This window comes from Schistocerca gregaria, chromosome 7 (genome assembly GCF_023897955.1).
Source record: "Schistocerca gregaria isolate iqSchGreg1 chromosome 7, iqSchGreg1.2, whole genome shotgun sequence".
In the NCBI taxonomy this organism is placed as follows: domain Eukaryota; kingdom Metazoa; phylum Arthropoda; class Insecta; order Orthoptera; family Acrididae; genus Schistocerca; species Schistocerca gregaria.
This window is the reverse complement of record NC_064926.1, coordinates 536,756,749-536,773,606: the sequence shown is the minus strand read 5'-3', so window position 1 is coordinate 536,773,606 and position 16,858 is coordinate 536,756,749. Positions and strand designations below refer to the sequence as shown.

Below are 16,858 nucleotides of genomic sequence, written 5' to 3'. Positions count from 1 at the left end.
TGCGGTGCTGTTTTAATATCTGCAAGTTTTCTGTAGTCAGTGGCATTTAGCAATTTTACCCAAATTTACGGAAGCAGTGTCAGTTGTGTTAAGTGCAGTAACACCTCAAAAACATGACATTATTTTTAATGTCTTTAAGTGCATCTAAATATCGCAAGCCTAAACTCAGTGCCACATGCTATTACGAGAGATGACACAAGATTGGACACCGCTGCTCCATAATTCCACATTACTGCCTATGGAAATCTTGAGATTTTGCAGTAATATACACCACATTTTGAAAACAATAAAATAAATGCTTTATGGTAAACACATTTTATTGCATAATCAATATACATGTTTTAACAAAGATGGCATAGTAATAATTCTTGAAGTGTAAGTGATCAAAATTTATTGATTTTTGCTAAGAACTTTGTTTCTGGGTACTTATTAAGACTGAAAATAGACAAACCAATGCAATCTTACGTCAGCTATAGCTGAAGGATTTATCAAAATTTATTTATTTCATTACCCGTATGTTAAAAAGAGACAGTGAGAAAAACAGTTGGAGGAATTATTGAGGTACCAGCCATGTCATGTTGTCGTCGACACAAGTCTATTTCACTGCCCAATTACGGAAATTAGACGTTTTGGTGAATGAAAAGCCCTAGTAGAGCATAGAAATAGCGGAGACTGTTATGGACGGAGCTGATAAGGTTTATGTTGCTTCATATAATTTAAAATATTTACAAATACCACAAAGCATACGGCGATTCGTATTAAAAGTGAAGAACTCAAAATTTAAGCAAATGCTAAGAATAGAAAGCAGTTTCTCATAAAAAGTAATGGCAATCAGCTTTACTTGATATGGGGATACTGGCATTATTATAATAATGTTTCCAAAGAGGTCAACTATGTGCTATATCTAATGTATGTTATTATTAGATGAATTATTATTTTTTTCAAAAATGGTTATTCACAGTTAAGAGCCAACTGCAACTTCCTTAAATTTCGCTCAAAAGTGGTACCCGTAATTCATGAACTCTTAAATGTGTTGGCAGCTGATGTTAAACGATTTGCTATGGTGGCACACAAGAAGCGAAGACAATTCCTGCTAGTTGGGCGTTCCACACATTTCACGAATTACAACCACATTTTATGTCTTATTCCGTTTCATATGGGGGTAACTGTAGCGATACTATCCTCATTTACTGATGCCCGGAGATTAAGGAACGCTTTTTCTCTCTTCTCTCTTGTCTCTCCTCCAAGCACACACGTACACAAAATTCTCTCTCTCTCTCTCTCTCTCTCACTCACACACACACACACACACACACACACACACACACACACACACACACACACACGTTGGGAGAGAGAGAGAGAGAGAGAGAGAGAGAGAGAGAGAGAGAGGGAAAGTAGTAGCTCTCCTTGAGGAAACATCTTGTGTATATAAGTTATTTTCATCATGGAAATTAGGCAGAATGTCAATAAATATTTCGGAATGTTTGTTCTAACTAAAAAGCCCCTTCAATGGGTTTACATTATGGTGGCCTTCTAATGACTAATTCTACCTAGGCCAGGCCAAAGGACGCTGAAGGAAGCAACAGAGTGCTATGTCTAATTACTGTGTCCCCTTATCTCCCTGTAGCCACAAGGGATCGACACAGATTTCGAAGTGCAGTCAATGCAGTACTTGCTTTTTCATTCCCTCTGCTGCATCAAGATATATACGTCGACGTCTGGCTGGTAGTGAAAATGTGATGATATCTTGAGCTACACTCTTGCCCGTCTCTTCTAGACAAGTGGATGAAAATATTCTTGTGAGAATCGCTTGCCTAGTATGTTATTATGGGTTATGCCTGATTAAGGGATTATAAGTTAAAATTAAACGAAATAGGTAAGAAATGATAGAAGGAAGGCAGTTCATTGGCCCCAAAGGTTACAAAGTTCATTTGATCCATGGGTAAGTACATCCTTGGTTTGTGATAAAATACATGTACGAAAAATTAAATTAGTATGTAGCACATATTACTTCAAGGAACTCTCATCGACCTCTCTTCTCAGAGCAATACTCTTCTCGTACGGGGTGGTTATCTCGAAACGTGGAACGAGCCCGTATGAGATTTCCTAGCCCAGACCCACAGAAAGTCCCCATGACGAGGGCAGTGAGTGTAGTGTGTAGTGTGTAGCGTGTAGCGTGTAGCGTGTGGCGTGCGCCTACAGCCAGCCGGTGAGGGTCTGCCCCGTCACTTTGGACTTCCCGCCGGGCTTGTAGGCTCGAGGAGAAGGCGTCGGCGCCGAGCCGCCCTCGTGCTCCTCCTTCTCGCCGTCCTTTGCACCTCCTTCCTTCTTCTCTTTCTCCTCCTCGTCCTTCGCGGGGCCAGCTTCCCCAGACTTCTCGGGCGCACTCGCTTCTTTGTTGGTACCGGCACCTCCAGAGGCGCTGCCGCGAGAGGAGGTCGATGAAGACCTTGACGAAGCGGGGGAACCTGACGGAAAATTTGATACAGAACGTTGTTTATTCACAGCTCAGCATGTGTTATCAAACAACTCTTCTACCAAGTGAGACAGTGATTACACATATTGCAGCGAGCTATTAATGTTGGACACAAGCCATGAAATCAACGTATACTGGCCCTGTAAATCACTGATGTACAGGGTGAGCACAAAGTCTTGCGCTGATTATAACAATTTATTGCAGAATAACCGTTTGACACAATAATTTACATTTGATGCCGTTCCATTGGTTAGTGCTAATTAGTTCTTTTTAAGACCACTTACGTCAGTAAACATCAACGTGTGCTACATTGGCAGCTCGGAGAATGTCGAGGCGGTATTTCAGTTCCCGCCAGGTGTTTCGTAACTTGTGTTCTGTTACAGTGTCCACAGCAGCTAGTATCCTACTTCAGTTCGTCAACGTCAGCAACTGGTGTGACGAAGACTCTGTCCTTGATATAGCCCCAGAAAGAAAAGTGAAGAGGCGTAATGTCTGGAGAGCGGGGTGGCCTGGCTGTTGGACCGTTCCTTCCAATTCACCGATCCGGACATTACTCCAATCTCCAGACATTACGCTCCTTGACTTATTTTTCTGGGGCTATATCAAGGACAGAGTCTTCGTCATACCAGTTCCTGACGTCGACGAACTGAAGGCTAGGATACAAGCTGCTGTGGGTACTGTGACAGAACACACGTTACGAAACACCTGGCGGGAACTGGAATACGGCCTCGACATTCTCCGAGCTACCAAGGGAGCACACGTTAAGGTTTACTAACGTAAGTGGTCTTAAAAAAAACTAGTAACACTAACCTATGTAACGGCATCAAATGTAACGTATTATGTCAAACGGTTATTCTGTTATACATGTTTATAATCAGGGCATGACTTTGTGCTCACTATGTATGTCATTAAGCCATTTTGATATATCAAAAATATTTGAGAGTAGGTTCCTCATACCAAAACAAGGAAACATTTCACTTCCTCACGTTCATACAATGGTCACTTTCAATTTTCCTGAGCAATCATTGTACACTTGCATGTTATCAGTTTACAGTCGTATGATCAGGGAAATTGTTTGCATTCTCATCAATTCACAGACGCTGTAAAATGGCCTCACTTTGCGTCTATGAAGCTTGAAATTATCTGATGGTGAAAAGTCCTACCAGTTCAAGAACATCCAAATGGTATCAGAAGGCTTTATAGATTTCCAGGGCTGGCTTAGAAGATACATTGTTCGTATATGAAATGTCCGCTGTGTAAACTAATTATTTTATGTATTACCTATTTCAGCTTAAAATAACACATGTGGTATAAATTACCTCTTCTGTGTTTTTACTAAGCCATTATCACACAATATGAATAGCTTACATGGTAAACTTCAAATGAACGTCCTTGGGAGACACTCACAATGAAAACATATGGGTAAAGGCTTGTTCGTTCACGAGTTACTATCTAAAGCGTTCAAATCATCTGATGACGACTTGGTAATACGTCGAAACCGGTAATAATATCGTTTGTGTGACCTGACTCTGAAGTAGGTAATTAAAAAATTCGACGGTCAAATTTTGCATGAAAGCAGTCCACATAGCCGAACTTAGCCTACTAAAGTGAGGTGAATACAAACAACGGGATGAATATAAACGAAACTTCCAGAAAAGTTCTATGCTGTCGTGTCGGAAGACAAATGGGACACTTATTCAAAGATTAGTTTATCTAGGTGCGTAGTGAACTAATATAACAGGGAAATTACGAATTTCAAAGTTCACGGCACTGAAAGCTGACGTTTTATTCACTCTACCTTCACTTGTAAGTACCATCCTAGATTCTGTTATTTTAATGCAAGTACATGACAAGGAAATTTGCAGTCCCATTTCAATAACCAAAAGTTCAGTTTGAAAGTATACTTTAATCTGACTTGTGTTTTGGCTAATTGAAAATGTCAGGTTGTTTTTTCGGAAATTGTCGAGTGAACAGAAACAGTGATAGCGTTTCTTCAGCAGAACACCAAGAATTCGACAGAAACGAATAACCATGTGACACTGTTCTGAACCCAGGAGGTTATGCTGTGATTAAAGTATATGGAAAAAGTTAGTTGTCATTTAGATTGCACACATCTAAAATTCGTTACTAAAAGGCAAAGGTTATGATGATTTTTCTCAGAAAACAAACGAGATGTTGTTTGAAAGCTGTCCAATACTTTTAGGCATACCACTCGTAGATTCAAAGACTTCATTTTTAAACATAATGTCAATGATTTGGTATATCAACAAACAAACAATTTCATAAATTTAAAATTACAATACAGTAGTTAGAGGTATAAGAATTTTTATAAGGAAAACAAAATGAGAAATCACAATTCGTGCAATATGTTTGGTTTTTGTACTGAGTAAAACTTTTTTTTCAACTGGATAAATTTTATTTGTTGTTCTTCAAAATTCAAAACTGATTTTAACATGTCCCTATTCACCCAAAAAGGTAAATAAACAGAAAAATGATAAGATTAACCCTACTGTTTTTATACTGCCCTCTCTGTAGAGTGAATAGAAGCACCAAGATTTTATTTTTTATGTTATAAACGGTTTTCCTAGGTCCCAAATCTAATTATAAGTTTAAGATTAGGCAAAAGACCTACAATTCGATATAATTCTGATTTTCATATGTCTTTTGAAAATTATAAGTTTTTCTTTTAAAGTTGAAAACTCTTTCCGTTCATACCATTTTACAACACCAGTCCACTTCTCACAAGAAACTGCGGTCAGTGCAATTCTAACAACGTGACTTAAACATGGTGGAGTGCCAACCATCATGTATAATTAACTTTAGAGATTGTTTGTCGCATAGAGTTATATGCACCCCTTCACTATTCTTTAAGAAAAGAGAAATTTTGGTAGTGACAGAGAAAATTAATGAATGTATATTGACAACTCTTACATGTACACCATGTGAAACTGTCGACAAAGTAGCAAGGGTTTTGAAGAGGTCTCTGAAGATGTTCTAAATTAGCATCACATACAATTCTTACTTTTGTTATTATCTCTTTAAATTGTTTTCTTTTTCAGTCACTTACAACCCTCGAGTACTGCAAAAGCAGTTAATGTGACTTATTAATTCTTGGAAGTGTTTTCCCGTTATGTTTGACGTCTATCTTCTTTTCTAGATTTGTATTTCATTCAGTACATTATTTTTCTGCCTTGTGATTGTTTTATGTTCATGTAGCTTCAAGTCTTTATCTATATTGTTAACAAAGGAAAGGAAATTTGGTTATGAGAACGGCACTATAAAAGAGAGGTGCGGCAGTATTCCAACTGTGGTAGGGAAGGCGAATCACTGTCTTCGGTTTATTGGGAAAAGTTTAGGAAACTGGAGTTCATCTATAAAAGAGACCTATTCTTGAGTACTGCTCTAGTGTTTGGGATCCATACCAGGTTGGAATAAAGGAAGACATCAAAGCAGTTCAGATGCCATCTAGAAGATGTACCAGTAGGTTCAAACAACACGCAAATCTTACGGACATTCCTTGGGAACTGAAATGGGAATCCCTCGAGGTAATAAGGTGTTCTATTTGAGGAACACTATTGAGAAAATTTAGAGAACCAGCATTTAAAGCTGACTGTCGAACGATTCTTCTGCATCCAACATACATTGTGTGTAAGGACTGTGAAGATAAGATACAAGAAATTAGAGCTCATAGGGAGACATTTAGACACTCGTTTTTGTCTCGCTCTGTTTGCGAGTGGAATAGGAAAGGAAATGACTAGTAATGACCCAGAGTACCTCCCACTGTACGAGGCACAGTGGCTTGTGGAGTAAGCATACAGATTTATAAATGTAGTCGTGGATGTAGAAGCTATGATACGGAAAAAAAAGAACATCGTGTGAAAGAAGATTTTTAAGTGGAAATTTACAGTGTAAAACCTAAATAATAAAACGTGATCTTTAGCAGCTTCTCTTGTTTTTAGATATATGATTACATAGTTTGTTATAAAATTAATGTAACTGAAACAAATATTGATATAGTGACCAGTAAAGTATCAATAGATCCTACAGGAAATAGAATTCGGAAAACTTAATTGGATCCTCCAATTTGATGTCAATAATTAACTTTCCAATATAGGTGGATAATGATGAAAGGACCATAACCGTCAATGTTTTCTTTAAATTTGAACATTTACATTAGGCTTTACCATGACTATTACAGATATCGATTGAAACAACAAATTTACTGTTACCAGTTTCCACAACGCGTTTCATATTTTTCTATTTCCTTGATGTTTGTTTATTTGCGTTAATACGATGTGTGTGTTGTTTTATGACTTTAGAGTAACCCTACAGAGAAAACAAAACACTATTTCAGAACGTTGTCGACAAAAAACTGAACGTAAATGTAAATGTTCAAATAAAAAAAAACTGAAATAGAATACTTTCAGTGGTCACAGGCTCCTTTCTGTGTTGCAATACATCGCCTATTAACTATCACACTTAGTAAAGAAAGATAGTTTAGAAACTGATACGAGAAAAGAACATGAAGTAAAACAGAAACACTATTTCAAAAGTGCAAAGAAGATGTAGCAAATAATATCATTTAGTCATATGTTTTAAAGCATTGTAGAGATCTTTGGTTGAGTAGATGGATAGATATTATAGATCAGATATTACAAGTGGTATATGAACCCTACAATAGCGCCCTCTCTGCTTTTAACTTCAGCCTACATTATTAAATTTGCAATGTGTGACACATACACACATAGACAGACAAGAGAGGCAGAGAGAGCCTCTATACTTTCCTTCATATTTACCATAAATAATTAGTTCTGTTTCCATGATGTTTACCAGATGAACGATGGAATGGCCCTACTCACAGATATACCAACAATCTGAAATCCAATTTCAGTTTGAGAGTACGTATATGTGTTGATATTATGAACAGTGTATCTATCTGCATATTATTTTAAAGCATAATCAATGTATTACTTCAGCCTTTACTTACCTATAGGATATAACAGATCTGATCTTAACAACCTATAGCCCAGCATGACTAAAACAATTTTACTGTCCTTCATTCACTCCTTCCATCCTCTACATCTGCATCCCTACATGATTTGTACCACATACCAGCTTGATAATTTTTATTTATGTTTACATTATTAAGAGAATATCTGTTGGAGTATCTATATTCCTTATCAGTGTATTACTTCAACATTTACTGTTATAACATGCAACAGATGTAAGCCTAACAAACACATTGCTTTGGCAGAACCAAAACCTTACTCTCCTTCTGTCACTCCTTTCAACCTCTAGCTCTCAGTCGCAACTTGAAATGTTATTTAGTTATAATTGTGCCATTATAGGTAACAGCCTCATTACGTAAATGAGTACAAAGTCTAAGCTACATAAATCTGACAGAAAAGGATTCTTGTGCCACTAGCACTTGAAATATTTAATCCAATATATCTGTTTACCTACTCAACCAAAGTTCTCCACAATGCTTTCAGATTTACTAAGAAATAACGCTTTTTTGCGATATGTTCTCTGTACTGCTTATATGTTCCATGCACCTATCAGTCTTAAGACACCATCTTTGTTTACAAGATATGACAGTTTGTATGTGATGTATTATGAGAGAGAAAGGAGCCTATGACCATTGGAAGTTGTTTTATTTGCACACTTCTGTGTTTAAACATAGACACCCACAGAACTGTGTTCTGAAATAGTGTTTTGTTTTTCTCTACTAGACAGAGCCACAGGTTACACTAAGGCCATAACACAACATGCACACATCATATTAAAACAAATAAATCTACCTGGTAATGGAGACTGGAGCTTTTGAAACACATTGAGGAAATAAATTAAATAATGACTGGTAAACAATAAATTTGTTGTTTCATTCACATGTTTTCCTTGATGAAGCTCAAAAGAAGAAGATAACTTTATACTGAGTATCAAATGATTTCTCTGATCATGATGCACATTTAGTTAGGCTAAATGAGGTAATGCTTTTCAGTGTCCATACTCCTCAGTGGATATCAGAACAGTTACTGATTTCTTAACAAACACTTTAAGAATAGTTTGCAAGAGATGACTGGGATGAAATTTATGATGAACCAATGCTGGCATAAGATATAATCTTTACCATTATAAATTCATATCATTATTTTAAAATAGCTTTCCACGTAAGGTAATAAGAAAGGATGTTGAACAGCTGTGTAAAAAACCATGCATCACTAGAGGGATCAAAGTACCTTATGAAAGGAAAAGGGACATAAGTCTGTTGCAAAGAACAATTAGACATCCTGTAGTAGTTGCACACTACAAAAACTACCGAAAATTACCGATGAAAGTTATTAAAAAAACATGGAACACGCACAATATCTCAGAAATCAATGGTTCCAATAACAAAGGTACAGTCATATGCAGTAAAGTGACACCTGAGACAGGAGAGCTGGACACAGAGGAGGATAACATCATTATTGAATTCAATCTTAGGGCTATAAACCAAGCATCACAGATAGCAAATACATTTGGTAAACATTTCTTAAATATAGTAGAAACAAAGACAAACATTTGAATGGGAAAACCGCAGCAGCATGTCGAAAAAGCAACTCTCATAAAATTCATTCATACATATGTCTCACCAGCTTCTCTCTGTGAAATGAGGGGAATTATATATTCTCTAATATAAAAGCTCATCCGGATTTGACAGCATTTCCAACAAAGTACTCAAGATTGATTCCTATATAATAAACCCTGTCGTATGTGAAGTATGTAGTACATCACTAAGTCAAGGCTTTTTTTTTTTCAGAGAGAGTGCAACATGCCATTGTTAAGCCCCTCTATACAAAAGATGACAGGAGAGACGTCAATAACTAGCAACCGGCTTCACTATTGACTCTATTTTCCAAAATGTTTGAAGAGCTGATGTGTTGTAGAACATTATCCCACCTGAACAACATTTATATATTCAAAGGGTCACAGTTTCGATTTCAGAATAATTGCGCTGCTGAGAAAGCCATTTACATTTCCATTCTACAAATTTTACAAGTATTAAGTAGCAAAAGAGCACCAGTTTATATTTTCTGTAACCTATCTAAGGCAAAGAAAGCAGTTGCTAACGTGTGAAAATTACTGGACTATCAGTTTAATAAGTAATGGATGCAAAAATTAACATGAATTCTTTACAGAAGAATGGAAAAACTGCTAGAAGCAGACCTTGGGGAAAATCAATTTGGATTCAGGAAAAATGTAGGAACACGTGAGACAGTACTGACCCAACGACTTCCCATAGACGATATGTTAAGAAAAGGAAAGATATATTTATAGCACTTGTAGACTTAAAGAAAGCTTTTGACAAAGTTGACTGGTATATTCTCTTTCAAATTCTGGAGTTGGTAGGCGTAAAATACAAAGGCTATTTACAATTTGTACAAAATCCAGAGACAGTTGTAAGAGTCGTCGTCATGAAAGGCAATTCTTGAGAAGGGAGTGAGCCAGGATTGTGGCCTATCCCTGATGTTATCCAATCTGTATATTGAGCAAGCAGTAAAGGAAACAAAAGAAACATTTGGAGTAGGAATTAAAGTCCAGGGAGAAGAAATAAGAACTTTAAGGTTTGCAAATGACGTTGCAATTCTGTCAGAGACAGCAAAGGCCTTGGAAGAGCAGTTGAACGAAATGGACATTGTCTTGAAAGGAGGATATAAGATGAACATCAACAAAAGCAAAACGAGGATTATGGAATGTAATCGAATTAAATCAGGTAATGCTGAGGGACTTAGGTTAGGAAATGAGAAATTTAAAGTAATAGATTAGGTTTGCTATTTGGGAAGCAACATAACTGATCACGGTCGAAGTATGGAGGATATAATACGTAGACTGGCAATGGCAAGAAAATCTAATACGAAGAAGAGAAATTCGTTGACATCTAGTATAAATTGCAGTGTCAGGAAATCTTTTCTGAAAGTATTTCTATGGAATGTAACTGCATACGGAACTGAAACATGGACGATAAACTGTTGAGACAAGAAGAGAACAGAAGATTTTGAAATGTGTTGCTACAGAAGAACAATGAAGGTTAGATAGGTAGATCACATAACTAATGAGGGGGTACTGAACAGAATCGGGGAGTAGAGGAATTTGTGGCACAACCTGACTAGAAGAAGGGATCGGTTTGTGGGAAACATTCTGAGGAATCACCAGTTGATTACTGGAGGAAATCGGGAGGGGGGGGGGGGGAGGGTGGAGTAAAAATCGTAGAGGAAGACAAAGAGATGAATACACTAGGCAGATTCAGAAGAAAGTAGGTTACAGTAGTTACTCGGAGATGAAGCGGCTTGCACAGGATAGACTAGCTTGGAGAGCTGCATCAAACCGGTCTTCAAACTGAAGACCACAACAACAACAAACATCTAAGGCATTTGACTGTGCGAATCACAATGTCCTCCTAGATAAAATGAGGTTTTGTGGAACTGATGTGAAAGCCAACCAATGGTTGATATCATATCTGACCAAAATAATGCAGATAGTTGTACTCAGTAATTCGACCAGTTCAATCAGGGATGATACTTAGACTGGAGAGAAATCACTTATGGCGCTCCTCAAACTTCAATCTTAGGTCCACCTCTGTCCCTCACATATGTAAACGATCTTCCATCAAATGCTATAATATAATGAGCAGAATCAGTTCTTTTTGCAGATGACACTAGTATTATAATCAGTGCAAGTCTATCTGCAGAAACAGAAAAAAATTGTAAACAGTGTTCTTAAAAGTATCATCGACTGGTTTTCTACTTTTGAACATTTTCAAAAAGATATAATATATTCAGTTATGCACATTTAGGGTTAGTACACCAATGATAAGTGTAACACTTGGTGAGGAAATGATAAATAGGAGGCAACTTCATAGATTTTAGGTGTCCATATCGAAAAGAATTTAAAGTGGAAAAAGAACATTTTGGATCTCCTAAAACAACTTAGCTCAGCCACATTTCCAATTAGAGTTATTTCAAATCTTGGGGACAGGCAAATCAGTAAGTTGACATATATTCATTCGATAATGTCATATAGAATAATGTTCTGAAATAACTCAGTTGTACAAAAAGAATTTCTCAAAAACGTGCTGTAAGAATAATATGTAGTGCTCACTCACGATCAACTTGTAGACATATGTTCAAGGAATTGAGCATTGTGACTACTGATTTACAGTATGTTTATTCCCTCACGAAGTATGTTGTAAAGAATCCAGTGCAGTTCAGAAGGCGCAATGATATGCATAATACCAGAAGGAAAAATGACTTTCATTACTCCACATTGAGTTTCTCTTTAGCAAAAAAAGGGATGCACAATGCTGAAACTAAAATTTTTCGTTTCTTACTCAATAATGAAAAATTTCTGACAGACAGCAAAGTAGAGTTTTAAAACTAGCCGAAAACGTTGCTCTTTGACAACTCCTTCTATTTCGTAGAACAATATCTATTATTGTAATGTGTAAAAGGAGGTGACAGGAATTAGTAACTCACATCTGCATATTACTTTAAAAAAGAAAACCACATAAAGTGTGCAGACATATTTACAAATTAATTTGTGATTTGAATGTGAAACGACTTGTTGCACATCATTACTATTTAGTGTACCGATGATCTGTGGAACAGGAAACTAACTAACTAGTATCTTAAGTTTTGATGATTAGGGTAGTGAAATTCCATAAATCGTTTTAGAATATAACAGCATATATCTGCCGCATTTACTTTATTAGGTCTTAGTCACTACTCTTTATTCATATTGTCACTAGAGTAAGCTAATATTCTCATTTAAACTATGGTCATAATGCAACTCTGATGTGTGAAATGCTGCATGTGTGGAACACTGGTCCGATGTAAGAGAGGGCCTGATGGCTCTAATCTGATCAGGTTAAATAAATAAATAAATAAATAAATATCTCTGTCAGCACGTTTTTTTATAAACAAGTTTTTTATTGCACATAAATTGACGCTTACCGAGAGAACACTTTGAAATTTTTATGTGTTATTTAAATCTTATGAAAGACTTGTTTACTGTTGCAGAGGGAGAACATTCGAGCTATGGACTGTAAACGCTTAGTTATTTTTTGCAATAATGTCGCTACGGACATAGTAATTTTCCAGGTAAAAGTATTAGGCCTGAGAATGTTTGGAGTGAGTTACAGTTTGTGGTCTTGGAGTTTGCATGAGTATTGCCTGTCATACACAGAGGTTTAACTTATTTCGGATGCTCACACTGTGTTAACTTTTTTAAGGTGTCGTTGTGAATTTAGAACTTGGAGAGAGAAAAGGTACTCCATATTTAGAAATATGTCAGAGTATGACTTGTAGGGTTGCAAGTACTGACTGTAATTGAAAATTTGATTAAAATGATCATTGAGTAAGAACCTCGAATTACTGTCCATTACTGGCGCACTTCTAACTTGTTATTATTAATCATTGTATTTACTATTACGCTGTCTCTGGGAGCAATTCGCAAATTTGTATTCGCTGAATAAATTGCTGTGGCAAAGATCAGTTGGCAAAGTGACACCAATGTCGCTTCAGAAACCCTCCTGTACTTCTGAATAATGACGAAACACAGTCCCATTAGTCACCCTTGGTAAAGCAGCAGCGTACACTCTTATACTTTTGATTTTTGGGTATAAAATAGTAAAAAATATGTGTTCAAAGCATCTTTGTTAATGTTATTATGCTTGTGTTTTTGTGTAGATATAGAGTTGTAAGAAGTGACTTATCTTTGAAAAGTAATTTTTTTACAGCTGTAAATTCCCTCTCATGCTGCCTGGACTATCTTTCTGGACTATCTTATCTGAGGTCCGCTTAGAAAGCCGAAAGCCGGTTCATAGCGAACTGTAAAATAGATATTATTGCGGAACTTCAGTAGCATATATCTAAATTTTTAATATGTGTATTTTCGTCAAAGTACTGTTGGAATATTCCTTAAAAATTACAAGATTATCCCGTTTTGAGGAATAACCGTCATTCATAAACATTTTGTAAACAGTTTTGCAAGATACTATTATAGCAGTTTTAACCGCTTCTACTAAAATACCGTCACCTTTTGGCGTCTTTGCTTTCTCCATACCTACAATAGCTTTATACTTCCCAGTTATTACATTCGAAATACTGTTGATTTAATTGTGAACTAGTGTGCTCGGATCCATTTAAATTAAGAGTTGAATTTTTGGGCACTTTCCTTTGTGTTATCATTTACTTTGCTGTGCTACCTTCACATATGTTTTGATTTTGTCTGCATACTCATATTGTTTTCTCTTCTTATTTTGACTGTGCCTTGTCACATACTCTGAAGGACATTCGTAAATAGTTTTATTTAATTCAGAAAATTCTGGCAAATTAGTGTTATCGTTTCGCAGTGTCTCGCGCCTCGGCTTCAACAGCCGCCTCTTTAAATTTTTTTTCACCTTTTCAGCATTTGCAATATATTCTGCCGCTTGCTTTAGTAGATTTGTTAAATTGGCCCTCTGCTTTATATCTACGTAACTCTTATTGTTATGTTATTGAAGACTGATTTCCCTTGTCGCACTACTTTGTAATCTTCAATGAAGTTGTTTTGTTTTCTGATGTAAATCTGTTTTTGAATGTGACCTATCACAGCTTATCAAATAATTCGAAAACTCCACTCATGTAATAGTACCGAAAAAACCACATGGATTTATGACGCACTTAGACCCAAAGTTTCATCTGAATTAGCTTAATTAGAGGTACAAAATTTTACTGAGCTATCTTGAGACAGTAAACTGAAAAGAAACTTCGGCAACATAGAAATTCATGATATTTGGATGACAATAAATGATGAATATCTGCGGCTCAGTTGTAAAACTGAATGGACAATAATTCCATTTGGAACTTCCTGTCTGTGCGAAGCTGGTTTTTTTGGCGGTCGCTGTAATAAAGAGTAAATATTGCGCGGAAATTAACGTGCAACAGGAAATGAGGGTAGCTGTATCCAGTTTGATTCCGAGATACGAAGAGTGTTGTAGAGCAAACGCATCCTTCGCATTAATTATGCTAATGTTAAATGTATTCAACAGTATTGTTTGTGAATATAAAGTAAGTGTTTCATTTATTACTGTGCTTTCAAACTAACCTAACCTCATTAGCTTCGCACTTCAGCTACCTTACAAAAATCAGTGTTTTGACTTTGGGCGCCATGGAAAAAAAATATGATGATACACGAAGGGAGCCAGGAAGTAAAAGACAAAAATGGAATCGACTGGTTAGCATCGCTAAGAAATACAATTTGGTCAATTCTGAGGTGCTGATTGGCATCTGTGGGGTATTGAAACAGAGTAGCCACCAGAGAGACTTTGTTAAAGCTGCAGATAGCGAAGTGTCTCATCAATGTGATCTCGAGTACGCTGATCTATGCAAGTTGGGGGATTTCGCCTGAAATCTGGAGTCCATGTCATGCATGTGGAAGATAGTAGCAGTTTGCAACAACATGCTTACCAAACTTGAACGGAGTATTGTATAAAGTTCCTATAAAATGGGGAGTGTACCAATGGTAGAGGCACTGAGGCTCAGATATGACAGGGAAATAAACCCACGAGACCTCCAAACCTAATACAGCTGTAGTAGGAAATAAACAAGAGTAGACCAAAGGACATCTATAGAAGCGTTAACTGTGGTTTCCATTGCCGTTATGCGGAAATGCAACTGATAACGAAAGTGTGCTAGATGTGTATTCTACTAATAAAAATAAACGATTTAATATCGCTGGGTCTGGCGCAGGTGAATACTCACAGAGTGTCACGCACAGACGGATACTGGGCGTCAGGTTCTGGGGAACACCAGGGTAGAACTGGTCAGGATAAAAGGATGAAAAAGCGAGATTTTGGTCTAAAGCGCCGTCGATGACGCGGTTAATCGACACAGAGCACAAGTTTGGATGAGGAAAGGTCGAGGAAAGATATCATATTGGCATTCATGTTTATCGATTTAGCACAGCTACGGAAAGCTTAAATAGTGGTGGCCAGACACGGATTTGGTGGTGGTGGTGGTTAGCGTTTAACGTCCCGTCGACAACGAGGTCATTAGAGACGGAGCGGAAGCTCGGGTTAGGGAAGGAAATCGGCCGTGCCCTTTCAAAGGAACCATCCCGGCATTTGCCTGAAACGATTTTAGGGAAATCACGGAAAACCTAAATCAGGATGGCCGGAGACGGGATTGAACCGTCGTCCTCCCGAATGCGAGTCCAGTGTGCTAACCACTGCGCCACCTCGCTCGGTGAGACACGGATTTGATCGTACTTCCTTTAGAATGCGAGTCCAATATGGTAACCTATGCGTGACGTTACTTGGTAGCAGAAGAAAAATTCACGTTCCAGGTATGCTTGGGAGAGTTTCTAGACTCAAATGGCAATGGGAATTGTCATATTTGAATGCACGGACACAACAGCTACAGCCACGGAAAAATCCACTGAAGGCTTTCGAAACCCTAAGCTTGTGAGACCATAGAAGAGATGACTTGTTGTCATCAGGAAGGCAGTTGCTACACGGTGGTACCTGATAATAGTAAAGCGATTGTAATGGACGAGTATGGACGTTACGTTCCGTCAGCAGACAGCGTTATGGGCCTCGCAGTTAGCGTTACCACCTGGGCGCTGGCAGTTGGCGTCTTGATTGCATTAATCTGCCGGTGGTGTTGCGCACCGGTCTTGCTCGGAATGAAAACAATCGATTGAATCGACTGTAGCTTCACGTCAACCGAATGCAAACGGTCGACGCAGTCGGGTCACTCAGTTTGGAGCTGAAACATTCGATAGTTTTGCCATGGCTAAATCGTTATTGTTGACAGCACACTATCTCCTGCGTCAGTATTATTAGCGTTTAAATATATACATTTTTTAGTGGCAATAAATAGCTTTCAGTTCAGTTTTTCGTCCTTGACTAAGAACAGGCGGTTATTTAATAGTTAATTTGGATCAGAATGCCGAAACGCTCAATGGAATGGGAATAAATTCATAGAAAGTCAGCGAGTGACGACAAATATTTCTCGTAAAAAGATCTGACAAGTGACAGTATTTTCTTAAAAAACAAGTGATTAACTTACGAAACACTTTAAGAAATTATATCTTTTACAGTTTCCATAGGGTAAATATCTCCGGAGTGAGCATTGCGTTCTGCGCATGTTGTCAACATTAAACCGGGGTTGTCACTTGTTTTCGGGACTTCGCTGGGCGTATGTGCTTTCCGCAGAGTTTGAAGTTTATAATATCAAGAGTTTTTGTTGTGTTTTCACCGTTTGTTGATAGTGTAATAGCTATGGTGAATTACTGTTGTTGCTACGGATGCAAAGAAAAATATGTGAAAGGGGGGTTAGTAACTTTTCATGGGTACTATGT

The 16,858-nt window shown here is 37.4% G+C and overlaps 1 protein-coding gene across 2 annotated transcripts in view; it reads right to left on the bottom strand.

Moving 5' to 3' along the window:
* Window positions 1–302: 302 nt before the first annotated feature.
* Window positions 303–16,858, bottom strand: part of LOC126282063 (transient receptor potential protein) — a 413,093-nt gene continuing 396,537 nt past the window's right edge. For both annotated transcript variants that reach the window (XM_049981506.1, XM_049981507.1), the window contains exon 21: window positions 303–2,471. In XM_049981506.1, coding sequence (XP_049837463.1) covers window positions 2,200–2,471 — 272 coding nt within the window. In that variant the 3' untranslated portion in view covers window positions 303–2,199. The remainder of the gene's footprint in view (window positions 2,472–16,858) is intronic.